At 41.3% G+C, this 27,326-nt stretch overlaps 1 protein-coding gene across 2 annotated transcripts in view; it reads right to left on the reverse strand.

Moving 5' to 3' along the window:
- The window catches only part of AGBL1 (AGBL carboxypeptidase 1), a 289,216-nt gene that overhangs the window by 234,907 nt on the left and 26,983 nt on the right, over positions 1-27,326 (reverse strand). For both annotated transcript variants that reach the window (XM_040570157.1, XM_040570156.1), the window contains exons 6-7: positions 10,539-10,576; positions 328-536 (exon numbers count right to left, since the gene is read on the reverse strand). In XM_040570157.1, coding sequence (XP_040426091.1) covers positions 328-536; positions 10,539-10,576 — 247 coding nt within the window. The remainder of the gene's footprint in view (positions 1-327; positions 537-10,538; positions 10,577-27,326) is intronic.

Consider the following 27,326-nt stretch of genomic DNA (forward strand, 5'->3'; position numbering starts at 1 on the left):
GCGCTTCAGGAGAGGCTGTCCAAGCAGACAGCAGGATCCACAAGGGAGGAGGAAAAAAATCATTAAAGAGTGAACTACAATTTCTGTGAGGCTCAGCAGAGATTAAAATTAGTTGTAAACTGAAACATTTTCATTTGACTGAAAATTGTCAATACTTTTTAATTAGACATTGTCATTTTTTTTTTCATAAATGTTATACAAATCCAGAATAAGACCAGCACTTCCTGCAGGACGAAAAGTCTAGTTTTCAATAGAACTCTACACAGTGAGATAGGACCCAGCACTATCTACCAATCCATCTCACTTAAGCACAGGAGCACCATTTACCTGCACACTCGTGAAGAGAATCTCCATACCTCGGGAACCAAGGAAAGTCTCCCTGCCCAGCTGGATGTTGGTGATGTGCTTTAGGCAGAGCAGGAGACCCCTACGAATATAGATGTAGTTGTTGGAGATGTCATTTTGATGCCAGTCTTGATAGAGTCTTAGCAATCCACCCAGGTAGCCTCTGTTCACTGCCCGTCGGCTGTTAGATTCTGGAATCAAAGAAAAAAGGCTGAAAGAAAAGGCTGAAACTCTCTCGACTACTCATTTTGTTTGATAACCATATGGCTACTCGGTGCTTAGAAACTCAGATTTTTACAGCTCCTCTTTTTTTTCCGCCTAATGGACACAGCTAATTATTTTGTTTTGTTAGAGAGTTTAAGATGTTCTTTGTTAAGTATGAGCTAGGTTCTTGGAATTGTACAGAAATGTCTTCTGTCTAGGTGGAAACAGTTGCTCACAACCCTAAAGAACAAAGGTTTTCCTTTAAGCAAACCAGGGCTGGCATAGGCACAGAGCTCTTATCTCCTTCCAAGTGCTAACAAACCTAATCCAGATCACAGCACCATAAGCATTTCCAAAATTAAGGAAGATCCCAAGGACTGAAAAAAGCTAAACAATAAGATTAGTTGACAGCCAATCATACAGTCTTCGCATAGCACTGTATTTCAGTCCAGACAAAACACCTTGATGAGATCAACAAATACAAAGGTCTTGTAGCTGTACTGTCACAGCCAGTGAAATTATATTTAACTTCTAAACCCATTCCCACACATACGTGCATAGTGAAAGCCATGAGTCAACTGATGCTGGACAATCATAGCCCTTCTCCTAAAATCATGAGGCTAGATAAAACCCACAGTATTTAAAAGTTAACAAAACACCAACATGAGCAACAGCAGTTTGGGCTTCTTTTCCATTTCTTTATGGTTCTGAAAAAGTTTAAAGTAATGTTCAGATCACGCTTTAAAGGTTTTACTTCACAAAGATGAAAAATATATATATATTTTTTTAAATAAAAGGTAGTTTTATAAAAATATAAGAGGAGAGATGCAATGTTCCCTTAATCGTGTAGCTTCAGGATATGGGGCTCTGAGAAGATTATAAAACTTGTGATAAAATTTAAGTTCTTCCACATGACTACTCTAAAGCACATCCCTTCACCCACAGTGCCCCATGCCCAGCCCCACAGGACAAACATGAAGCTATACCAGACTCTAGGATCCCTTCCTTCAAACCAACCCTGCCTAAATACTTTCCCAACTGGTCCTGACACTCTTCACTGTGACACATATTAGAAGCTGTCAGAAGCTCGCTAATCAACCAAGGGGCCAAGTAGCATATGCAAAACTGGAGCTCAGCTCCTTGAATACCGATCAGCATTTGCAGCTCACAACAGATGGCTCTTGGTATGGCTTCTCCAGAGCTAGTAGGCTCCAATTCATTTCCAGTTCATTAAACAGAGTGCCAGAACCTCTCACACCTGGAACATTAAAGTCATCAGTGAGGATTTACAGGACAGGAGAAGAGAAAACAGAAAGGGGTAATATTCTGGATGAAGAAAATCAGTAAAAAGAGAAGCCATGGAGAGAATAACGAGAAAGCAGCTAGGAGGCAGTAGACCTCAATCCTAGCAATGATATGTGAAAATATTGGAAAGGGAAAGGAAGATATGTGAAGTCATCTCAATTTGCTCTCCACGGTACGTTGCAAACTTTACCTCAAGATGATATTGGAGGGCCTACCTGGTCTCACCCTTCATTTTTTTCTCTACCTTTGCTGTCACAAGGCAGGAAACAAATGGTGTTCCAGACCAGCAAAAGTCTGCTAACTTATTGTTAACTGCTTTGCATCTTCACACCATCCTGTTGATGTTGACACGCAGCTGCACTGACCTGCAGGTCCCACAGGTATTCCTTTCTTATACCTTATGCACAGCCATGCCAGATACCTACACTGCGGTCCACATCCCTCTGTAGCACTTTATCCCCCTTTTAACCTTCTTACACTCTCTCTACCAGTACAGCCTGTATTTTGGGGCTCAGTGGTGGTTAGCATGTAAGTCATCCTTTTCCTTTGACCTTCACTCTGTTTCATGTTTCTATTTGTCTTTCTGCTAGAACACTTTAATTGCTTGAGAATCCCTTATCAATCCCAATGATTTTATTCATGATTTCCTGTTAATCCTCAGTCGGCTGTCATGTTTACTAACCTGTAGGACGACCTGCCCCTTAAATCAGTCAATCTTCCTTGAAGAATTATTCAGAGAGCTCTGTAAAAGTCAATAAGTATATAAAACATGACAAGAAGAGTCAGGCAGTGCAAGGTAGGGACAGTTTAGATCAGGCTCAGACCCTCCCTTAACTGTTCAGAGGCAGATGAAATTGGACTAGATTTAAGGATTTACAGCTCCTGGCATTCACCACTTGAAGTCCAAGCTTTCTGTGTCGATGTTAATAGGGTGAGGGAAATATTGGAAAGCACCGTGCATAGAGCTGCTTGGGGAAGTTAAATAGAATTCTATTGTAGATAGAATAAATATATAGAAAGCGTAGATATCCTGTAGATAGAAAGTGTGTTTGTGAGGTTTTCCTCTATTTCAGGTAAAAATTTCACATTTGGATTCTAGCTCCATGGGGGGCAGAAAACAACTGTCCCATTGCTCATCAGTCTTATCGTTGGATGAAAAGCACAGAGAAAGCTGAGCAAGACAGTTTTGTTTCCCTCATTTTTTCCATATAGCTTTTAAGAACAAAACAGTCACTTTGAAAAGTGAAGCTGAGGCAGTCTGTTCTGCAAGGAGATGGGAGAGGCAGGACCATGGTTCCCTCAGCACTTTGATCAGAAGCAATGAGAATTACATAACTGAAAGGGCAAGAAAGCATTCATTTTGTTTCTCTGTCTCATTCCATTGATTCTCTTCTGCACTCCTGTGTTTTCAGTGTTTTTTTCTTCCAGATTTTTTCAGTTGTATAGTCAATAAAGTAGCAAATAAATGAAGGAGGAAGTATGCCAAGATCTCCAGAAGGCAGAATGGAAAAAGGAGGCCTCCCCACCTGTCTGTGTCTGTTGGTGCCTCCATCTATGGATGCACCTGCTTGTGTATCTGTCTATATATTGGCACAAATACAGATGGTGGAAATGAATCATACAGGTACAAGCGGCTCTGCACAGATTTGTAGGCAGCAAGAACTCACCCCTCCTGGAGCGAATATGCATGATCCATGTGGTAAGTGGTAAAACATCCTATGACTTTTTGACCCTTTTTGTTTGGTTGATTTTTTATTTTATTTTTTTTAAGTCTATTACCTTCTTGGGTCTGGCAAGTATGTTCAGTCAAAATGGAAGTTCTCCTTCTGGGGAACTTACAGGAGTGCCCAGACATGACACTTTGTATTTTAATTCATGCTTGGTTGGTCTGTCTTACAGCATCCCTGAGAACGGGTCAGTCTTCACCACCTTCCCCAAACCTGCCACTCACATACTGTTTTCTTCACAGGAGTTTCAGTTCTACCCAATGAGACCTGGACAGGCAATATGAAAACAGTCATTGTGGTCTTAAATTCACCGCACATGCAGAATTGATCATCCCCTTTGGCTTCCAGGGCAGTGCTGTTAACCATTGAAAATAGTTGTGTTGTGATGACAGAGTAGCTGGCCTGAACAGTCTGTTATGTTAGCTAAAAACATGTAACGTGGATGCACAGCCAGTATGCGGACATACCAAACAGAGATGCACAAAGATTAACAAAGGGCTTACACTACAAAGAAATCCACAGTTTTGAAAGAATTTTGATTTTGTGTTGAGGGTCAAGGACAGATTCTAAAGCCAGGGTTTGAACTTATGACTGACAGTGTTTTTCTGAACATTTCTGAAGCCTTTCCTTGTATCCCAGTCCCCTTTGAAGTGTTTGCCAGGAACACAAGGACCACTGGAAAACATGCAGTATATTTAATCACAAAAATGAATTACAGTCATCCGGAAATATGATGAGCAATGCACTGCTTACCAGGCAGAACAAAGAGATATTTATCTTTCTGTCTATCTATTTAAATCTCTTTGTTGATGCCACTCAGCTGATTCATTATGCCAAGAGCATACATTGCTACGGTTTGGAGATAAAAACGCTCTGCTAGATTAACCCCATGGCCCCTAAGGGAGTGAAAGGAGTAAGAAAATCTCCAGTTCCCTTACTCTGCTCCACATATTGTCTCTTGGGAATAAAACTGTGAATAAAAGATGCAAGATACCTCCTACAGCTAAGTGAAAACATCTATTGTATTCTGTCATTGTGAGACCACTTTTGCTGGAGACAAACATTAGGGTTCCCTATGAAAATCAAATTTATTGTCCTCAGAGGAACCCAGTCACCCATCAAGTGGTGGGATGAGTCCATACCCAATGGGTTTTACAGTTCCTGCAGTTCCAGCAAGAAGCTGGTATTAGGTTCAGTTCTTTCAGAAGCCAAAACCTAATTATGCCCTGTAAGCTTCACAACCATCCTGAGATAGAATGCACTGGAGCAGTTGGAACAGAGGTATCGCACTTGCACAAAGGTAGAGGCAGGATTTGCAAGCAAGTATAAATATTGTGTCTGCTCCTAGACCAGGAATCAGCCGTGAGCTTAGTATCAGTACAAGAACAATCCATTCTTTCTGCTCTGATTCTTTTTAGCTCCAGATATTGGCCAGTTTAGCAGCAATCATGCAAACTGTATCATGACATGATTCTTCTCTAATTGGCCTTTGTTGCATTATTCGTATATAAAAATTAAGCAAGTCAGCCCCTTCTGAAATTTTTGAACTAACCCCAGAAGGAAAGTGACCTTCAAAAAGATCCTTTTCTCCTTTATTTTTCAGTTTCATAGCATCCTCTGGTTGTAACCCAACAGAAAGCCAGAAATCAAAAAAAAATTAGCTCAAAATTTCCAGGTTAATTTTTCCTCAAAGTGGTTTGAAAAAGTTCCAAAAAGGATACTAGAGTTTGGGAAACTTCCCCAGATTTGGCCACTGAATTTCCTGAAGCCTGATATTCACTAGAGGCACAAACACTGCCTATGCCAAGACACAGGCAGCAAGCAATCACTGCTAAGGATGTCAGAGACTAGTGTGGCTTTTGTCAATTTACCTCCCATCATACCCACCCTCAGGAGCTAAACAGTGGGAAGTTGCCATGCGCTGGGAGCTGAAGCAACCCTTTTTCTCTAGGGCACTGGGTTAATTTCTGCCTGGGACATCTCTATGAATGAGCAGCAAATCCTGAAGAAGGAAATTTAAAGGAGGTTCAATTTCCCTCCTTCCCCATCAAGTGGCTCTTCTCAAAGAAGCTTAAAAACAGAATCAAGGCTATCTGCATTCTGAAATTCAGGAAGAAAACATAGGCACAGAACTTGTTCTAGAAAGTTATGAAATGAACTATTAGCAAATTTAACTCTGATCACGGTATCCTACAAATTGTGATGATACGTTTGGGGCCAGACTAATAATGAAGTCTGAATCCACAGGTGGGAAATGAAGTCTTAAACTCATTGCGAGAAATGGGTACCTAGCAAAATACTAGGAGAGTCACTGATTGGGGGCTGTTAGCTATAGGAACTGACATGGTTTAAGCATAGGGCTACCCTGACTCATGATCAAAGACCTGTGTCAGTCTCTTGAAAAGCATTATGAATTTAGACAGAGGGTGCAGGCCTTTCAGAAATTGTAATATGCTTGTGTGCTAGAACATTGCTTTCTGTTCCTCGCAGTTACTTGCCCCTACTTGATGCTAGCGTAAAAGGAAAAAATGACACTGATTATTTTATCCTGCCAGCCACAAGACAATCCTTATGCTTTGATTTAAAAAAAAAAAAAAAAAGTGAAAGGTTAAAAAAAAGGTTAGTTGACAGAAGAATGAGGTGGAAATAGCAGGAAGTGAGAGATGAAAAGCTAGGGGGGAAAAAGGGGACGAGGATAAAGAAGACAAAAGGAGGAAGGGAAAATATACAGTAAAAGGCGAAAGACTATCAGCAGTAACTACAGTTAGCACACAGAATTGTCTTGATAGAAGAGGCATGATTGGGGGTGACCACAACTTGTCTCATTAAATTGCTCACTACATTTTTACTAGGCAAGCATTGCAACAAGGGCCCTGCCCATGCCCTAACCCTTTGCTTCAGTATCAGCAGAGCAAACGCCTCTGAGATCAGCTCGAGCTAATTTCCTTAAAGACATGCAAGCCACTAATTCTGGGAAGTGCAGATAGTCAGGAATAACAAATACAACCAAAATTAGATTAAAATAACCTGCTGATAAACAAATTACTCAACCAAAATAAATATTGGATTAAGCACCGGTGGGAGCAGGGTTCCCTATAATAACATCGCCACCGTGTGGCTTGAGATGTCGAGTGGCGATCGCATCGACTTCAGCCTGCAAGCCTTGGGACGTGCTTGTCCCCGCTTCTGTATCAGGTGTCCAGTGTTCTTCCAGCTCCCCCAAAGTGCAGTGTACCTGCTTTAATGGGGATGAGGGGATGTAACCAAAAGCAATAGCTCCCTCACCCTCTATCCCTTCTCAAAAAGGCTCCAGCTGGGGTATGTCCCACCCACACCTGGGACTCTTACAGGGAAAGGAGGGCTCCTTAGATCTCTTCTAGGTTAAGACAGAACTGCAGCAAGATATGAAGACAGATGTACTGAGAAGTAGGAAAAAGAAGGCTAGAAAAAGTAGCAGGTGTACCCTGGGACAGAGAAGAGATTGTGGGATGGATGCTGTGCCCCACCCTACCTAAACTTCTCTATAGCTATCTGTATCGCAGATGGCAAGCAAGTGGGAGAGCAGCATGCAATGATGGGGAAAGTACTCTGGATTGCTTAGAAAGAGACAGTCAGGAGTGAGAAACTGGCTGATAGTCAGGTGTGAAACGTCTTCTCTGTATCTTCCACTGACAGAAAGATACAGCACTTTCTTAGAAGCAGCCTAAACATTATTCACCACCTCTATGGCCATCAACAACTGCTTGGGTACAGGGGAACAGGAGAACCAAGGTCCCTCTGCTCTTGTGCTGGGTATGCAAACGTTTTCTCCCTGTTGTGGATGAACCATGAGTGTGCAGAGTCCTTTCCCACCTCCCTTCTCTCTCCAGTGATGCTTTCTGTCAAGGCAAATCTTGCTCCTTGCAGTGACATGCACCTGTTAAGTGGACATTTTGCATCAGTTTCTGTTAGGTAAGAGACAGAGGTTAAAAAGTTTCCATCCAGCCCCTGGCTCTGCAGGTGGACTAAGTCTTAAGTAGAACTTAAGGAAGCCTGAGGAGATAAAGACGGATGTTTCTGAATCCATCAGGGAGACATACTGCCATCTGCCTGCTTCCTTTAAAACTGTTTTCCCATCACAACTCGCTGCTGGAAGTGAGAGGGAGTTTCCCTCCAGCACCCTCCATGTATAGCTATAACCCTCGTGTTCATGTTGAGCTGAAGTTTTTAAGGATACAACAACCCTGCAGGGAGACCCTCAAGAGTCTGCATGTTCTTGTTCTGTCTGCTTTATAGCCCTCATCCCCAGCAAAACTGAGCCTTTCCCAACAAGTGGGTTATCTCAAGACTTCAACAAACATCACAATAATCAGTCCAGTAATTCAGTACTGTAGCACATTACGGGATTCCCACCTCCCATTCAGTTTGCATCCCATCCAAAACATGCTAAAGGACTTCTGAGTGCTTTGCCATGCAGTTTTACCCTGTGTTTTCACAATAAATTTTCAAGTGTTATAATATTCACAGTATTTAATTTTTTTTTTTTTTAGCTTTCTATGAACCCCTACATCATTCAAACACACTAAGGTCATACACATAGGTAAGTTAACTGTGACAAGCAAAGCTGTCCTGACACAACTGTGAAAAACAAATTGGTTCTTCTCCTGCCATGGTGAATTTATCTCTGAAAGAACCAGGGATGTTTTTTACATCTCCTAACCCATACATCCCAAAAGGCACAGCCTGCTAATTTGTATGCAGCTACCAGAGCACAGTCTCCTCCAGAAGCCTGGAGCTTCTAATGTCCTGAGCCACAGGACAAGGAAAACTAAAAGATATTCTGACCACTGATCATCAGCTTGTAGAAACCATCAGAAAACAGTACTGGCAGGTTTGTGAGATGCAGTGCTCTATTTGGTCACACAGTATTGGCACCACTTCCCAAATCCCAGTTCCAGTGCTTTAACAAAACATCAGCTGAAAATAGGCCATGTGTTTTCCTGAAATCACTTCCTAGTGGAAGCAGTAGCTGGTGTTGCCACAACAGTGTTGTTCAGTGCAAATGATAAAGGAGAGAGGACAACGCCAAACCTGGAAGGGTGTCTCTAAATGAAGAAATCTCTCTCAAGCAATGCTTTTTGTTTGTTTTGTTGCAGTGGTCAGCATTATCCATGAACATGAGAACCCTAACCTGTACATCACAATGATCCCCCAAAGTGACAACATATGTATTGCTTTGCTCAATAGACCAAATTCTCGGAGTTCTTATTTTGTGCCCTCTGTGAAAGCACCCAAAACAAACTACTAGAATGAACAGTATGTTGTTCTTCCAGTACTGGAAATGCTTCATGCACTTCCCAAAGCGCAAAAAGCATAAGAGGAAGAACCACGATGTTTTTACAGCCTAAACTGGCTTGGAAGAGCCACACAAAGATATATTTATTCTAAGAACAAATGAAAAAAGTTGCTTTAAAAGTTACTTCACTCCAGAAGAAAAAATGTTGGGAGAATCTGGAGCCAAATCCAACCCCTTTCAGATTCCCTAGATAATCCTCAGGTGACAAAAGGTCCCCACACACACTGACTTTTACATGGGTTTAGAACTCCTCAAGAGACTACATTTTGCAGCTTCCCTCGGTGATTAGTTCTCCACTTCTCTGTACCATCCTCATCTCTAGACCCAGAACAAGCCTTGACATAGAAAACCAGTTCTATAAATATCCTGGGACAGAAGGATTTCACTTCTGTGCTCCTGTTTTATGGCAGGTACCAGGAGCATGGAGAAAAGCTCAAACTGCCTGATGAGCTTTCAGCTCTCGCGCTGCTTTTCCAGGCTTCTCTGTGAATTCCTTTCTATTCTAAATGCTAATTTTGCTTTTGCATTGCAAGTGGCTGTGGCATAGCCCCACAGCCCCCTTATTAAGATTTAGTGCCCAAAACAGAAGGTCTTCCCTTGTTGCAATAACCTGACCTTTAAATATAGGCAGCAAGGTTAATATTGGGGCATTATTTCAAAATTCATCACTTGAGCTGGTACGGCTCAGACACGATCCCATTGCAGTGTTCTCATTTAAGCACTGCTTCCAGGACTACAATTTTTCACAAATGCATTATTCCTAATATTATAAAAAGGAGAAGGGGGAGGGGAGAAAAGGAGCAGGGGGTGGGGGAGAGAGAGAGAGAGAGAGAGAAGGACAATACGCCCTTGTGATTTATTGTAGAGTAGATTGTCTGCAATAGTAGAGTGCTCTTTCTTAATCAAAGCTTTATTAAATTCTGGTAATAAAAGCTAAGTGTTTTTGGATGGGGAAAAAAGGCAAAAAAAGGGTAGCACGTTCATTTCTGGAACAGGCACACCAGCAGCGTGTGACTGAGAATCCATGTTATGGTCTCCAACTCCCCCAGCCAGCTGGTGCAAATGTCAAGCACAACCTGCCATAGCATGGCTGTACCCCAGCAATCAATAGGTCTCAGCCCTGTTTTTGAGATGTGTGCACCATCAAACCTCACGTGCTTGCAAGGGAAAATGAGGTCATGTCTTTCAGACTGCAGAAGTTTTCCAAGTGTTTCCCAACACCACTGTGTTTTCCAGGTGAGCACAGGGTCCAACAGAACCACAGGACAGAAAGGTCCTGGCCCCACTTTTCAGTAATGCTAGAACAGAGCAATAAGCATTTTTTTGCTGGCTAGGTTTCCCCATTTCGTTCACTGCACCAAGCCCCAGGACAACCATCGTCTAAGTCTTATTCCCTCAGCAACTTCCTTCCTGGGACCTAGAACATCACCACAGAGCTGCAAGTCCACAGAGCTGTGAGGTGCTGAAAAGCACCGCAAGACAGTCAGCTACCCCTCTTTTCTAAGCAGTGCACTTTGGGATTTAGGTTGAAGAGGATGCTAAGGGAGAAAGACATTCAACAGGATCATTCTGTCCAGCAGCACAGCACAGAAAGCAAAGTCATAATACGAAGAAAAGCTTACTTGATTTCAGCAAAGCTGCCAGAGCCTCAATGGCTGCCCTGGGGAAAGAAGAAAGATGAAGAAATGTCAATTTCTTTCATAATTTTTTTAACCTTCATCTTCAGTCTTCAGGGCCAGGCTTTTCAGCTGGTCTATACTGACAGCTTATCATTGACTTCAGAGTTGCAATGTTTTACACAAGCAGAGAACATAGTCTCTGCAGCTGACTCAGTTATTCTAAAAGACCATTAGCCCTCTAGCTTTAATGTTACACTGATTTGTAGTGACCATTAAATTTAAAGCAACACCCACATATCCAAAGTAATGAAGCAAGTCCTTAAACTGCTGCCCCAGAGCTATTTCTTTGTATCAGAGACTCAGCACATGCCCATTCCAGACACCAGTGTTTCTATCTACGTCAGCAGATGATAACTTCTGCATCAATCTGGGACATCCATGTCAGCATTTCCAGCCAAATTCCACTCCATTCTCCATTTTCCCAAAACAAGCTTCCACCCCATCCTCCTTTCCATCAGCTTTAACTGAAAGCAAGTTTTATTTTAATTATGACAACGCTTTGCATTACAGCAGCATGTCAAGGTCCCCACACAGATCACAGCTTGTAAGAAAGATGCTGAAGCTGTGTGGTAAGACTATTTGCCCCATAGTAGGTAGAGGAGTAGATGCAGATATGTTTGTTGACCCTCTGTGTTATTTTCAATGCACAGGTAAGTAGCTCATCCTGCCTGACTCAGCATAGCACCAGTTTGAATGGGAGCTGGCCAATTGCATTTGCAGTTTGAAAATCCATACCGAGACACCCTTGTCCCTCGCCGCCCCCATGTAGTATATGCCCCATCCTACCAGCCAGGCAAGATTTTCTTTACCAGTCATATGCTGCTGGAGCAAGATGATCCTTTTCTAACCTGGCTTACTGCTGTGAAATTTCAAGTGCCCATAGCTTATTGAATAAATACAGCTACAAAACCCTTCATACCCATGGATTCCTTAAAATGTAATCTCTTTACAAACCAATCCCCAAATAAAATCATATTAACTTCCCCATACTGAGCCAATTATCATCCTGTAGCAAGAAATATTTGTTGTCATCAAGCTGCTGTTCGTTGTGCCCTGACAGTGGCTGAGACTAAGAAAGATATGAGAACCAGTTCTTGTTGATATTGGGTCGACATCCTTGCATACTGTCATTCTTGCGTAATGAAACTGTTAGAATTCAACACCACTATTACAAAAAAAAAAACATAAAAACTACCCACAAATACAGACAGAACAAGAAATCAGCAGCTAAAACTCTCACCAGCAGAAGCACAGTCATGCTCTCATTGCTTTTTTAACTCCACCTAAACAACAATCATTGAGGTGGTAGGAGGAGTACCGTCAGCCACCACCCATTCTGCATGCTCAGGACAGGGATATGCTATCTCCACTGACACTCTGTCCCTAAGTCTTCATGTTCAGGACAAAGTAAACATCTCTAAGCAAATTAAAAGGTCCATCCAGAGCCTCAGTGGTCCATCCACCTCAGTGAGGTCACATTACAGCATGTTTTTCTCTGATAAAACAAACATTACATGCTGGAGTTCGCAGTGGACTCTGCAGGCTTAAGGTGATCACACCAGAACAGTGAAGGAGTGAAGGAAGGACCAGAGTGTTTCTGGATGCAAGCAGAAGAAATTTAGAGAGTTTTAGAAGGGATCTGGTTTACTGTAAGAATTTTCAGTAAGCATCTACTTGTGAAGCAACATTACAGCCCTGCAACTGTAGCTGGCTGGTTTTCCCACATGCCAGACTAACAGCCTAGAGCCATCCTCATCTAGGTCCACGCCTGCACACAGTGCCACAATAAAATGAAGTGGAAACAAAACTAGTACATTTCATCTCATCACATACTGAGATTCATCACAAAGATTGTCATAGGTGATATGCAGCATTCTGTATGTCCTACAGCAGACACTACAATTTCTCGTAAGTAGGTGCAGACCCAGTGGACCGACCTCAATACTATGCATTGCTTTAGAACAAGTTTTGAGAGAAAGAATAATTAAATACATGAGCGTAAGGTGCCAAATGGGTAAAACAGGTTTAAGGAATAAAATGAATTTAAACCAGACGTAGATCAAGTCAGGCTAACTTGATGTCTTTGATAAAATAACTGATTTTTCTATACAAGAGAAATACAATAGATCTAATTTATCTGTACTTCAGAAAAGTACCATACTGGAAGTTATTAGCTAAGATAACAAAGATGGGGATTAGTACAAGAATTGCAAGGTGGGTAAGGTACTGGTTAAAAAGGCAGCGACAGGAGTTGCGCTGAAAGAGAAATTATTAGGCTGGGGGGAGGTTACGTGTAGAAGTTAAAGGATACGTTTTGAGACTGATCTTATTTTATACTTTCCTTAATGACCTTGGCACAAAAAGTCAGAGTATACTAACAAAATCTGCTGACAGTGTGAAGTGTTGGAGCCATTGCCAGCAGCGGGGAGTTCAGATTATCTTTCAGGAATAACAGGATGTTCTTGAGTTCTGAAGCAATAGAAATGGGATGAAATGTAATAGTCAAAGTGCAAGGTTATGCATTTAGGGTTTAAATAAGAATTTCTGTTATGAGCAGGGGCTCATAATTTGGAAGCTAGTAGAAGGACACCCTGGATATATGAGCCCATTAGAGGATTAGGACAAGTGTGACCCAGCAGGGTGACACAACTGCGTAAAGGACAGATCAGGGCTCAGAAAAGCCACTGCCAATGGTGAAGGGAAAGCATGAATGTTTTCGCCAAGGCTTCACCTGAGCAGCTGTGTATAGTACTCAAAAGGAACAGTGCAGAAAAGGGCTAAGGAAGTGATTATGGCAACAGAGAAGTCTCATGAGAGGAGTCTTAAAGATCATGGTTTGGTCACCTTTGCAGAATAGTGGATAAAAGGGGAGTTGATTGTTCTCCATAGACACACTGGGACAGGGGGAAGTAAACACTGAGGAAGGCAGAGAGCTACTTAAGCTAAAAGAACAAAGTTGGCACAAGGACAAATGGATATAAAATGGCCATGAATAAATTTCAACTGAAAATTAAAAGATAGGTTTTAAGCACTGGAAAATGAAGCTCTGAAACATCCTCTTGGCAACAATGGGATGAACAACGTAATGACTTTGAAAAGGGAGCCTGAATTGCTTATAATGGGATCAAGAGGCTCAGCTGCCAATGGGGAAGGGGTCTGAAAAAAATTGACCCTTAAATCACTATAGTCCTATACCCCTACATTTTAATCATATATAAAATGGAAGTGAATGATAAACAGGTATTCTAAACACAAAGTTAATTAACCAGGCCAGAAAAGAGCAGCTGCACCAGCTTAAGCTGAAAGCCCAGGTAGTCTGGTATCCCATGTCCAACAGTGCTCAGGGGAAAAATACAAGACCAGAGCAAAAACACAATGCTGGAACTTCCAGAAGAAACTCAGACTTCAACAGTTTGAAGTCCAGAGATGTCATAAATGTAACATAACACCAGTGCCCATGGGAATTTTTAGCTTAGTTTGTTTTCCTTCCATGTATTTCTGAAGCTATGCAAAGTCATCCACAATATCCTAGGAAAGAAGTGCTTCACACAGCATAGCTGTGAACTATCCCCTTGCATTTTTTATTTTTCAAAACTAGGAGTTTATATCATCATTGTAATTTACACCTTAAGTCAGCTGTCAACAAGTATTCCCAGAATATTATCTGCCTTTGGTGCTGAAAAAAATCTAACACACAAAATACCCTGTGGGAATCAAATCAAGTCACAGAAGAGAGGGAAGAGTAAACTTTCAATGAGAGTAGCAGGATGTATCAATAAGCTAACAGCAAGCCAGGGCAACTGGTGTTTGTGATATCAGCACCTCTTAACAGCATATGGTAAACCAACAGCATCTTTTCTGGCATCAGAAAAGATAATGAGATGAGTAAGTCTGGGACAGGAAGATGGAGAGAAAGCAGATAAATTGTGCATGAGAGCAAGAGAGAAAAATTAAAGATGAGAACAGGAGGGAAAGTTTAAGAGCACAAGAAAGATGACTATGAGCCATATGCTAGACCAGAGAATTTGATAGCATGCCCAGTGCAGAACTCAACATTTGTCTCAAGAAGGAATGGAGAGAAAGATTTCATTAAAAAAACTGGCAAACCTATCCAGATGCCTTCCTCTGATTTTCTGTTCTTTGTGGCAATATGTTACTAAAAATCTTACACTGGGATTGACAAAGCAGCTATCTCAAAGGACACTCATTTATATATTTCAATAAAAGGATATATAAATAAAGCAGCCCTGTCTTAAGAGGCATAATAAATGCTGATCCATAATCAGAAAACATTTAAAACTGCCTGTAATAGCAGTCAAGACAGCCACTTTGAAGCATGGAAGTCTTTTGAAGTGTTTCCAAATCAGCAGCTTGGGTATCAGGGCAGAAGTACAACTACTAGACAGATAGACAAACAACTTCCAGATTCTGTTCTTAGGAACCAGGAGCAACAACAAAGGAAAAAATCCACTTCCCAAGCCAAAGAACAATTGGATTAGCCAGTAAAGTTGGGCTGCTCAGAAGCATAGACCCAAGTCTTTTATGTCTAGGTCACCCCTTTAGATCTGGCCTAGGGGACAGCGTCAGCTGGAAATCACTGCAGACAGAGGAGACTGGGAGTCAGAGTCTCAAGTTTTCTTCCCTGCTCTGATCTTGGCTCACAGGCTGTAGCTCTCTGCATTATGATGGACAACTCTGTGCCTCTGTTTCTCTGCCTTTTGACTAGATCATTTATTTCCATTTCACTCCATGTTAGAAAAAGACTCCTGAAAATGAAAAATGTTGTTACAGAAGGCATGCCTGGTGGACTATATGAAGGGATTTTAAGACTCGCATGGCACATTGAGTTTGGTGCCCATCTGTTCAGTACTACCTTGTGATTACGAAGAGGGAAACAGCAGAGAAGTTAAAGAATGAACAAAGAAATGATCCAGAAGGGTTCTGTAAATCAGTTCCCAAGTAATTCAACCAGCATCTTCCTTCTCCTGTGAGATTTTATCTTATACATGCTTAAACATGAAACATCCTCTTCAAATTATTGAATGAAAGCTAATGGTTTGGTGCTTCATTAAATACTTCTTCAGACCCAATACAATTCCTAAAGGCAATCGCACCCGGATAATAAAGATGTAGAGTACTATTTTTATAGAGACTTAACAAAAGATTCTGCCCCTGCCTGGCAGCCCCTATTGACTCAGCCCATGCTCCCTCCTTTTGCTCTTCACCCTGCAATTTCTCAGTATACTCACTTGTTGCTGTCATGTTTATTTATATCTCACACAGTGTGGGGCATGGACCGTGCAATATATTTGTACAGTATCGCTGGGAATCTCAACTGAGGGCTCAAGGTATTACAGCTTACAGGCTTAGAGCCTATAAGCTTCAATTGCCCCGGTCTCTGTAAGGAATTAAGAGCACTCAGGAGTATGTATTGCCTGGCTGCATTTTGCCTCCAACCCTTGGGACTTTTACTAGCTACTGGAGTTTATACAGTCACAGAGCAGCTCACTCAAAAGACAATTTTACATTTGACAACTGAGAGACATTTAGAAACATGTAGGCACCACAGCAATAGGTACTTTATAAATCCTCCCAGAAGGTATATCTCATCCGATACACATGCCTTGAACAGTCATTTCCCTTGTGGCTCAGAAATATAGATCTTAAATATGCAAACACTTTGATGATGTGATTTGTTTTGTTTTAAAGTTTTTAAAACCAGCAGTTTCATAAGTCTTAGAAATGCAGGTGGGCAAAAGCTGCATATGCTGCTAGCATTTTCATAACACTGCTGGTCTAAGACTGACAAAAAACAACCATCAAACCCACTTTAATTCCAGCTTATTAGGTAGGTATTAAAATTTATGCTAAAGGCAAAGCCTGTTTACAGTCTGCAATGTCCTACACATTGCCAACAGGTGGAGTTTGGAGATCCAGCTGTTTTGCACAGATGTGCTTTTGGTATAATGCCGAAGGAAAGGGAATAAGTCACACTCCTTTTCTAATAGGAACTTCAATTCTAGTGCCTTTTTTTCCCCTCCTGGAAAAGCACATGCTGCCTTTAATCAAAATATACATCTTCTACAGAACTTATTCTCTATGATGTTATTAATTTTACTGAATAGGACCCTGTACAAAAAAGTGCAGAAATTAAACACATACTGAACAGTATTTCATCCCCACCTTGAAAGATTTCTATGGGTATTAACTGTCAGAGTAGGGCTGTTAAAAAAAGATGAGCGAGCACAGGTACCAAAGTCAATGCAAAAAGACTAACAGCAAAGGGAGTGATGGTTCCCTACTTTTTAAGCCTAAAACAAGCCCAGGATGGAATTTTCTCCTATCTTACACTTTGGTGAGCAGAAGTCAGTGTGTTCTCCAAATGACATGCTGCGGTTATTGAAAAGTTATAGTTGTGATACAGAAGCCCCGGTGTGAAATCCTCTCTTCTGCTCTCACGGCCAATACAATGAACGTATCTCAGTTCCCAGGCTCAGCTCAAAGCCTTCACTGAAGCACCTTCCAAACACCTCTGCCTGCCCTGGAGCCTGTTAGGTTACATCAGTGAAAAGGTATAACATTTCAGCCTCTTTCATCTCTGCCTCCCAGGAAGAAGAGTCACTCCAGGGTTACCCTCCAGGCATCCTTACAAGTATCCTACTCTTTCTAATGTAGAAGTACAGAAAGAGAGACAGGTGTATCCTAAAAATCCATCCTATTCTCTATACCTCCAGTTTAAATTAGCTTAAAAGTAGTAATAAAGAACAAGGTACAAAAAAAAAAAACTTAAATCCTTGCCAAACAAATGAACAAATGCCCAGGCATTTCTTACAGTATGGGCAGAGCTGGCACTGCTTCCAAAGACAGAAACCAAAGCTCAGAAGATTTCCTATTCCTGTCAACTCCCTCTCTGAGGTCAGATGTCACCAATATGGCTGAGGCAGGCTGTGACAACTTGTCATTCACATCAAGATAAAGAGGCTGGAAGGATCAGTCAGACAGGTTTCTTAACAGATCAATCACCCAGGCAGTTTCAGGCTGACAGTGTGAGAACCCAGCTCTCACACCCAAGGGACACGTGCAGGGGGACAGAGAAGGGCTTGATGCTATCCCTGATTAATTCAGGAAGGGGAGGGGTGGGGATATTCAGAGGCCACATCTGATAACAAGACCTACAAAACATCTCATACACACTGAAAGCATGTCAGTGAACAGGGTTAAACCCCTTGTTTCCCCAGAGAACTGTCTTCCAACCCATTTCAGTCACTAGCGAGAAAGAGCCTGGTGGTCTGTTGGCTTAATCCTTAATTGCCACTTAACTAATAGCTATCAGTTCACAATGACTGGCAGTTTACATGCTGGAGACCCCAAGGATTGACATGCACTTTATGTGCATGGCAAGGTAGGTACCTGGTGCATATGGGGATAAGACCCAACCCATTCTGCTCACTTCTGGACAATTCCGTCTTCCTTGAGGCTTTTCAGAATGCTGCATACAGCCAGAACAAAGACAGGAAGAGGGACACAATCCACATGCCTGGTAAAACCCTGCTTGCTGCATGATGAAGTCAAGGGGCAATGCTTGGTGATGTACCAAGACACCCCAGGCTCAAGTCTCAGTAGGGCAACTTGGTCTTCTGTCATCATGAAAAGTAGTTGAATTGCAAGTGCTTTGCCACTGGGGAGTCTCTGAATGCAAGTTATAAAAGATGATGAAGATGGCAGTACCCAGGGCCTTATGGTGCCAAATAACAAGCCTGCTCTCACACAATACTGCCTGCAAACAATTGAAAGGTCTTTATTTTATGTATGCAATCATTTGCTGGCAGCAGGCTATCCAAATGCAGCCTGTGGTGCCAGCAGGCCAGGCAGTGAGGTATCTAACATGCCATTGCTTGTGCCCAGAGCCAGGCCCAAAGTAAATTAATACAGTAACAGACCTGAAAAAATATATATATATGTATATGAAGCTGAAGGACTGAGGAAGTACTATCTTCCCCAAGCTCTACACCAGGAAACAAGGTTTACTTATGTTGCAGCCCTTTCTTTAAGCATAAGTCAGATGCCTCCAAATAAAAGAAGGAATTACTAATATTGAACACAAGATGAAAAACTGTATTTGCTCTTTTTAATCTAATGACACTGTTTCCATATTAGAAAGCTCTAGAAATAGATCCATGAATTTATATGGCACTTCAGGTTTCCCCTATGGTCCTGTTCAGATGAAGCATGACCACAAAGACCAGCCAAAGGAAACTTAAATTTTAACACTCTAGGGAAAAAGAGCTGGTTTGCAGAACTTCTTTGAATATGCCAGAGGAAGCAGCAGTTTCATGCAAGTACAGCTGCTGGAATCATTTCTCCCTACTCTGCATGACAAGGTGCAAACTGGGTGATTGTAAACTGGCAATAATGTCTTATAGCCCTATAGTCCTACTCAGTTCTGCCTGTTCCTGAGTATCCAGTTATAAAGTCTACCTATAGCACAAGACCATGGATTGAATGTGCAAGTAACTATTTACACATCAGCTCCAGCACTAACAGCACAGTGTTACATTCACATTTGCAGTAGGGAGCAAATGGAAAAAATATTGATGCTAATTAATCTTCTTGAATGCAAGACTTCCCATTTATCAACCTCCACATGCTTCCCAAGTAGGGAAACATCATTTCCTCTGTTATGAGCACAAGTTAAGCAGTTTTTATATATTGCTCATATCTAAATCCCAAAGGATGGTGGTCAGAGCTAGAGCTCGCATGCAACTAGAATTTCAACCAAATATATGGAAGATATGGAGGAACTGTCATCAATTTTCTCCCATTTTCCAGCTGACTTTTCATCTCTTCCAATGACGTTCCCTCACCATACATACAGAGGTTATTTTTTACTTACCCTCTTCAGCACTGAATTTACTGTGAATTGGGCAGTTAACAGTTTCAGGGTCTTAGCTGATGCCGCTGAATATGATACTGCTTGGAAATACTGAGGTGTGTCTGTTTTATAAGCCCCCCGTGTGTGTGCACATGCAATGCTGAGCTTAATTGGTACTAAATCAATCTCAAATTGAGATCAATGCATAAACACGCTTGAGAAACACAAAGTAATGTTCTTTCAGAGCTACATTAGGCATCTCGACCTCCATTGAAAAGGCATTTCTATGTGTAAACATGCAGCTAACACTCAACAGGATTTTTCAAAGCCCCTTTGTATATTAAGATCAGAACTACCTTTTAATGAATGGAGTTAGGTCTTTAGCCTGCCAAGAGACTTTCCAATGAGAACATCGGATTCCCTGTTTCATCTTTATGCCTCCAAGTATCTCTGAGAATCCGGACCTTTATTCAGAAGACTCAGTCTTCACTGACCAAAGTCTCTTCATTCAACACCAATAACCAGTTGATAAGAAATGTTTAGAGTCTGTTATATGTAAAAGAAACATCAATTTTACCTGCTGTGTGTTTTGAAAACAGGACTGCAAAACACATGTAGAACAGAGCTAGAGACATACAGCACTGAGTAGTTTTGCCGCAGGCAAGTAAAGTAAGGATGAAGTCTTTGGGAAAATAGATGTTGCAATTGCAGAGCAGGGAGGAAAGCTTATTAACTTGCCTGGAAATTTCAATAAAGGTTTAACAGAAAAAAAACATCTTGCTATTTGCCTCCCTCTGCCATTCTGTGGTTTCTGTCTTGCTTGAAAGGCAGGAGAGAATAGGGATGCTGCTGTATTGTGTAGCATACACCGATACATCTTTGCAGGAAAAGGAGCCAAGGTATGGAAAATGAACAGCTTTCACTGCCCTGCAGCAGTTTTCTGGACATAAGATCTCCAGGCTGTAATAGGAAAAGCAGAGAGTCATCTGAGGACACGTGATCAACTTCAAATTAAATAGGATAGCCATTGCAAACAAGGATGCACCTTTTGCAGGATCCATCTGTGCGAGCAGGTCAAGACACCATCACAATACACTCGAACACAGCAGCAGACACCACCACACCACCACTGCTGTGAATCTGTCCTTGTTCTCTCCTCAACTCCACAGCTCAGGTGGGACAGAAGTAGGACATCTTACCCAGCATGAGCACCCTACAGACTGCAGGTCAGAGATAAGACTCTCTGCTGCCACACTATCTCAAGATATTTAGCATTTCAAAGACTATCAGCTATATAAGAATGAAATGGAAACTGCATAGGTAATTGTCCCAGGAAAGGAAGAGAAGTACATTGAGTTCAGAAGCTTGCTAAAGAGTCAGAGAAATACTATTCTCCATCAGCTCATGCAATTTTTTTGGTACATGCATGCAACTCCCTATTAAGCAGAAAATTAGTCACATCTTAGTTCTGATGACTGTTCTTCACAGCATTTAGAAGGGAAGACATTAGTAACAAGCCAAAATACAATAAATACTGGGTCAAATTCTCCCAACAGTGGCCATCTGAAGTAAGCAATGTCACTAGTATAACTGCAGGGGCTTTCTGAAGCAGTAATTTGCAGAAGACTAGGTAATTGAAGTCGGTATTTTTTCTTTATTCTTTTCACTGGAAAGCTTCCATCCAATATAAACAAGCCAAATTCTGTCTGAGATTTGAAAACAGACCATACCAAAGCCGAGGCTGGTAGAACTTCAGCTGTAAATATAAGAACAAACTGATGGAAATAATTAAAAAACACACTAAGAAATGGAAGCGTTATCAGGATGTTTTTTCCATGTGCCATTGTTTTTTCTGCACAGAAAAATCTGGAAGGCAGTTAAAGCTGGAATAACCACGAATATTGAAGTGCAATTTAAAACAAAAAAAAAAATCAAGAAGGAAATGAGACGAGTAGACAGTGAGCTGTTGTGCCATTGCAACGTATGTCCTATGGTACACACAAAGATCAAACTGTCTCCATTTAACACTGGAGAAAAAAGAATATAGAGTAAGTTACCCAAATACACTGGATGATTTTCTTTATCTTCCACTATAGTGTTGCTGCAGGCTGACAGTAGAAGCTCAGAGCCATAACCTTTCAAAGATTTACACTTCAGGGGGAGTTTCCATTCCCGACTCCAGCACTGCAGCCATATGCAGAGTCAGCAGCCCTGTTCTTCCTCACCAGTCACTTCAAGTTTTCAGGTTCTCCCCTCCGTGTTCCAAGTCCTGTCTCTGAACACATCCCAGAACTGCTCAGCTCTGTGTTTATTTACGGATTTTACTGGCATTGCTGCCATTCCAAGTGTTACCCTGCAGATAAAGAGACCAAGAAGAGCCCTGACAGCGTCAGCTACCCAGAGACCTGTGCTGCATATGTAGCACCACTATTTAAAATCCTTCCTTTCCTAATGAAAATCATTTCACCTACACTTAGTAAACACTATAGGTTTTCTGGCTATTTTTTTTTCCCTACAAACAGCATTTACTAACTATCCAAAAGAGCCTGAAAGCGACTGTTGGAGCTCTCTGCCTCCTGCCCACTGGAAATGAGTCAGTTGTAGTGCCTGTATTTCTAAAACCAGCCACCCTGCTACTGCTGCTAATGCTGGTGCAGATCCAACAATGCTATCAGGATAGGGAATCCTAGTGTAGAAAGGCTGTTGCTAAGGGGATCTGACACCGCACCATCTAACTCTGCTCAGGGCAGGTCTAATCGCTGTGGTGCTTTAAAACCACTGATAGTTTTAGAGACTGGCTCACACTTCACCTGCCAGCACTGGCAGAGCTGGAAAAAAGCCATAGCAGCCCCGGGAAATTCTTAGGGCTGTTTTTCTTGTGTGGACAGCAACTACTCAGGGCCAGCATTGCGCTAAATCATTGCTACTGGAGCTCTGCACTGATGCTTTCTTTCATTGTTGGTTGTCGTATTTCCCATGTCTATCTTTGGGCATAAAGTTTTTGTTGGGAGGGTCTTATAGCTGCTTTCTCCCTTTCATAGGTGTAATAGGATTGTAGGTGGGAGGAAAACCCCAAAAGGACAATAAATCAAGTGAAAGACAAGGGGAGGTGGGCATCAGAACTAGGTACGTTAAAGTTAGGGCAGAGAAACCTTCCCACCCAACAAGCACAGAGTTCCTACAGTACAGACATACCCAAAGCCATCAGGTGAGATCAGGATGAAGTCAAGAACTTGAGGACAGCAACTTGTCCTCATACCATCTTTCCAAAGATAATCCACCAGCTCAAATGGGCAAAAATAATGGGAAAGCAAAGAAAAACCTTCAGGTGAAAGCACTGCTTCTTTTCAAACTCTGTTACTTCTACCTGAAATACAAGTGAAACAAGATAGACCTAAAAGAAAAGTAATCACACTTTTTGATGTAAGTCTCATTAAGTACACTGATTTACAAGCCAGTTCCTCCTTGTCAATGAGGTATCAAGTTAAACATAGAAGTGTATTTCTTCATATAGTGTTTATTCACCAACTTTTAATGCCACAGAAATAGGTTATCTATGCTTAATCTTGCCGTATCAGAGGCTACCAAGAGATGGCACGAGGGTTTCTACATTTTACATGTTTGACTATCTGGAACAACCTTGGTATATGGTATTTCTCTCCACCTCATCAAGTCTTCATGTATTTTCAGATCTCATCTGAAAGCATTTTTCCTCCCTTGCCTCTACCTCTTAATTTTCCAATTTCTCTCTTCTGCCGCTATTAACAGTACAATGCCAGTAAGTTATAATTCTGTAGTGCAACTCTATTTACTCTGCAAAGTAGCGCTGAGATACCATCAGTCTGAAATGAGATTTTATAACTTAATAATATTAGAACAGGTCATTCTTGGAAAGAAATCACACAGACCATAAAAAGAACAGAGAATGAACTGCATAAAACTGGGACACCTTTGGCTCAGAGCTCATTTCTTCTATTACAATGGCTCATTGCATTGAATTCAAACACTAGGGCTTATTTACTTATCTCAGTGATGTACATATCTCTGCTCCATGCTATCTAAGATAAGGCTGAATAACCACTTGATGTGAACAAGAGTTTTAAAGGCAACTCTTTTTTTCCCTTGTCACTGGCATCATCTCACTCAGAATAATATTTACTAGTTTTATTTAGCAGGAATTTCTAGGCAGAATCACATGTAGATCAAGCCCAGATGGGAAACATGTCATTTGGTTGTGACATAGCTCAAAAGAAATATCTCATCCCCTCCTGTGCATTTTCCACAGGGATCAAATGAACCAAATAGCAATTTGAGAGTAAGCAGGCACTAAGCATTGATTAATTCTGACCACATTCCAGTAGAATTGTTACTTTCCAACTAAATATCCAAACCACTCTACATGATTAATGGCAAAACAGTGACTAACAAGAGGAATTAAGGATGATTTGCTTTTGATCTCCTATCAGGAACTGTTGCCAAATAAACAAAGGCAAAGTTGTACGTGGACGATTCCTCAAAAAAAAAAAAAAAAAAAAAAATCACAGCAGCTCCTGCATCAGGTTGCAGAAGAACTAATCACCATGTCGGTGTACTGAATTTCTCTCATTCTCAAAATATTGGCTGGCAACAGTCATATAACATGTTCTTCTGATCAAAAAGAGTGCAACTGAAGCCTTAGGACAATCCATAAAATGGAACTGCAGTAAACATATATGGTGATCAACCAGCAATGGATTATCCTGGATTAGGTCTGAGGAAACTAGTTGCCTGCATGGAGTCTGGGATGCATTCACAACAGCATATTTCATGTATGTCTCCATCACCCCTAAAAGAGGAGAGAGTTCTAGTATTCAGGTCATTTTTGCTATATTTTCTCTTTCTAAGTGAGATAGTCAACTGTCGTTCAAATTCCTTCTCCTGTTGTTAAGGCCACAGAAGATCATTTTTCCAATCATTTGTGGATAATAGCAACTTTTGTCACTTTTCAACACCAGTCCTAAGAGGAAAAAAATCTCCATTGCATGCAAACCAGTTTGTATAGAAAAATAAAGTAATACATACATACATATGTATGTATATATATATTTATTCAGAGCACAGTTGTAAGTTAAGGGGATGTATGCTGCTTTCATCTACAGTATTTTCAGGGCCTTTGTATTCTTGGTCAGTCTGATAGTGTCTGATTAAATAAGGGTTTTTGGTTTAGAGGTACTCCAATGACATTAACATTTCCCTCTTCCCTTGCTTTCAGTAATCCAGTAAAAAAAAAAAAAAAAGTCCTCCTCTCAGTTCACATTGTGACAGAAGTATGCAATATAGAAGTCACTTCCTGACCACAGCAATAGCATCCTTATTCCTGCATGTTTCTTATTCATGAGTCACTCACCATCCCAAACCATACCTGAGTACACATCACCAAAAGAAATACATGGGTGGCGTTCTTATTTCCTCCTGGGTTTTGAGCCCTGACACTAGATGCAGAGTACTGCATTTTCCAAATCTCTCTCAGCATCCATCCACCTGACCCAACTCTAAATACTTACCACACTGTTTCCAAGTTATCCACCCTGGACTCACACTCCAGTCAGTGGACAGAAACAAATATTTTCACCCCAAGCTTCCAGAGGCAAACTTTTGATCCAGATGCAGATAACCTTGCTCTTTTCCCCCCTCTTTTAATATGTAAGGACTTGATATAGCTACCTCAGATGGAATAGAGTTATGCAAGAGAAATTCCTCCCTTTAATGAAATTTGAGATTCACTGCAAGTGTTTGAGGAACTAGGAACATCCAATAAACACCAAACATCAGAAGATTCATGACTGAACTTCATAAGTAAGGACACTGGACATGAACAAAGACAGATAATTTCTGCATGTCACATTTTCTACCAAATTAATTTGGCACTATTCCCAGACATTGTTATTCACTTTCCACTTTTAATTAAGTAGTCAAACTTCACTAGAACAACCCATTGCAGAAAGCCAAGCTGTGTGAACATTCATTGAAAGCAAGGCTTCTTTTTGTGTCTATTTTTTTTATTATTAAAATTCTGATGAGCATTCATTCTTCTTACAATTTGTGGTAAATATTTCTCAGTGTGGCAAATAGTTGTACTCGAGAACTTTGAGAAACAAAGACATCTCAAAAGACTCTAAATCACTTCTGTGATTCTTCTGCCCACCAACCTTTGAAGAACAAAGGAAAAGGATAATATAGTGGAGGGAACCACTCAAACACATTTCACATTCACTTGTGATTTTCTGAAGTGATTTTCCCCATATGAAAGAGTCAAATTCTGGATTTTTGTCTTCACTAACTTTGATAATCTATCTGCAACGTGAGGCAGCCTAGGAGAGATGGTACAACGTGTAGCCAAAGACCACATGCAACCCTCAAAACCATGTTTGACACGCCAGCAGCACGGGGAGGATATCTGATGCTTGGCCACCTGGAGGTGGATCCATGCAGAGAGATCCAGCTACAAAGAGCACACATCTGCCAGTGTCACATCCCACATCCATCTGTCTACAGCACATCCAAATATCTCTCAGAACAAGCCAATTGGTAAAATGAGCAAGACTGATGAAAGAAACATGGGAAAGTGCAAAAGCGTAGACGATCAGAACATCCAGGGAATAATTAAGGCGGAAGGTGAAAAGAGCAGGGGTCATTACACTGTGTGGGGCATCAGGGATGTTACATCAGAGGTGTTGACAGTGAAGATCTGAGCATCCCACCCACACACTTGTATCAGATATCCAGGGTATTGACATAAACAGAACTGAGAGAAATGGAACATCATCTGGTTTTATTTTAAACTGCTCCTACAGAAATATACCAGAAAGCTTTCGCTGCAGCACACCACCATATAAGAAAGCCTATAGACTCTCCATCTCACTTGGATTTAACGGTACTTAACTCAGGAGTTTTGTTTACTCAGGAGCCCCAGTAAGTACCACATTTTTCACCGTGGCTTTTGCTTCAGATATGGTTAGCCATAGAGAGAACCACACAGTTATGGCACCAGCAACCTGAAGACCTCAGATACCTAACTAAGACCAATAAAGTCCATGAGTCACAGTCTCAGGGAAATCAGAGCTACTTGACATGCACCCATAGAAGGTCAATTGGAGCACAGGAGACCATTTCTAAATAACCCAGAGCATCGCCACTGAGAAAAATAAATAGAACTATGTATCTTGTTTCCACATCTTAGCTGGCTAAATAAATAGCTCTGATAGTACGCTCTCCAGGGCAGATTCTTAAAGTGACCTTGGCCATACTGCTGCCTAGGACAGGAGAATGCGGGTGTATCCACCAGAGAAGTGGTGCATTTTCAGTGCTGCATTCCTGGCAGCTGATCAAAGAACAAGGGTAATCTCAGTCCCCACAGTTGCTGGCTGTTCCTTCCCAGCAGCAAGGCAAATCATGGTGGCATATAGCTATGGAGAGAAGCTATCAAGGACAAATACAAAGGGAGGATCAGAGGCTTGCAAGGAAGACATTACAAGATTTCCTCTGTAGGCAGGTTACAGACTAACATTCTCTTCAAGAATATGTATACCAATAGCCAAAAAGAAGGATATGCTTTTTTGACCAACTCTCTACATCAAAATAACTTGCTCCAGATTTCATAGAGCTTTGGGAAAGGCTATAAAGTCTCTTCAATTGAGATAACCAGCAACACAGCTGACAAAGCATACATCCCCCTCCCCCTTTACACTTTCTCATCCATCTCAGAAAGCCCATCTATAAACCCCCCTCCACAGTAACCCTACAAGTTTTAAACTAGAGCTGCTCAAAAAGTAGAAGCAAATTTTTTACAAATACCTCCATTTTTTGACGAACTGTAAAGA

The sequence above is a fragment of the Cygnus olor genome, chromosome 11 (genome assembly GCF_009769625.2).
Source record: "Cygnus olor isolate bCygOlo1 chromosome 11, bCygOlo1.pri.v2, whole genome shotgun sequence".
Taxonomy (NCBI): Eukaryota; Metazoa; Chordata; class Aves; order Anseriformes; family Anatidae; genus Cygnus; species Cygnus olor.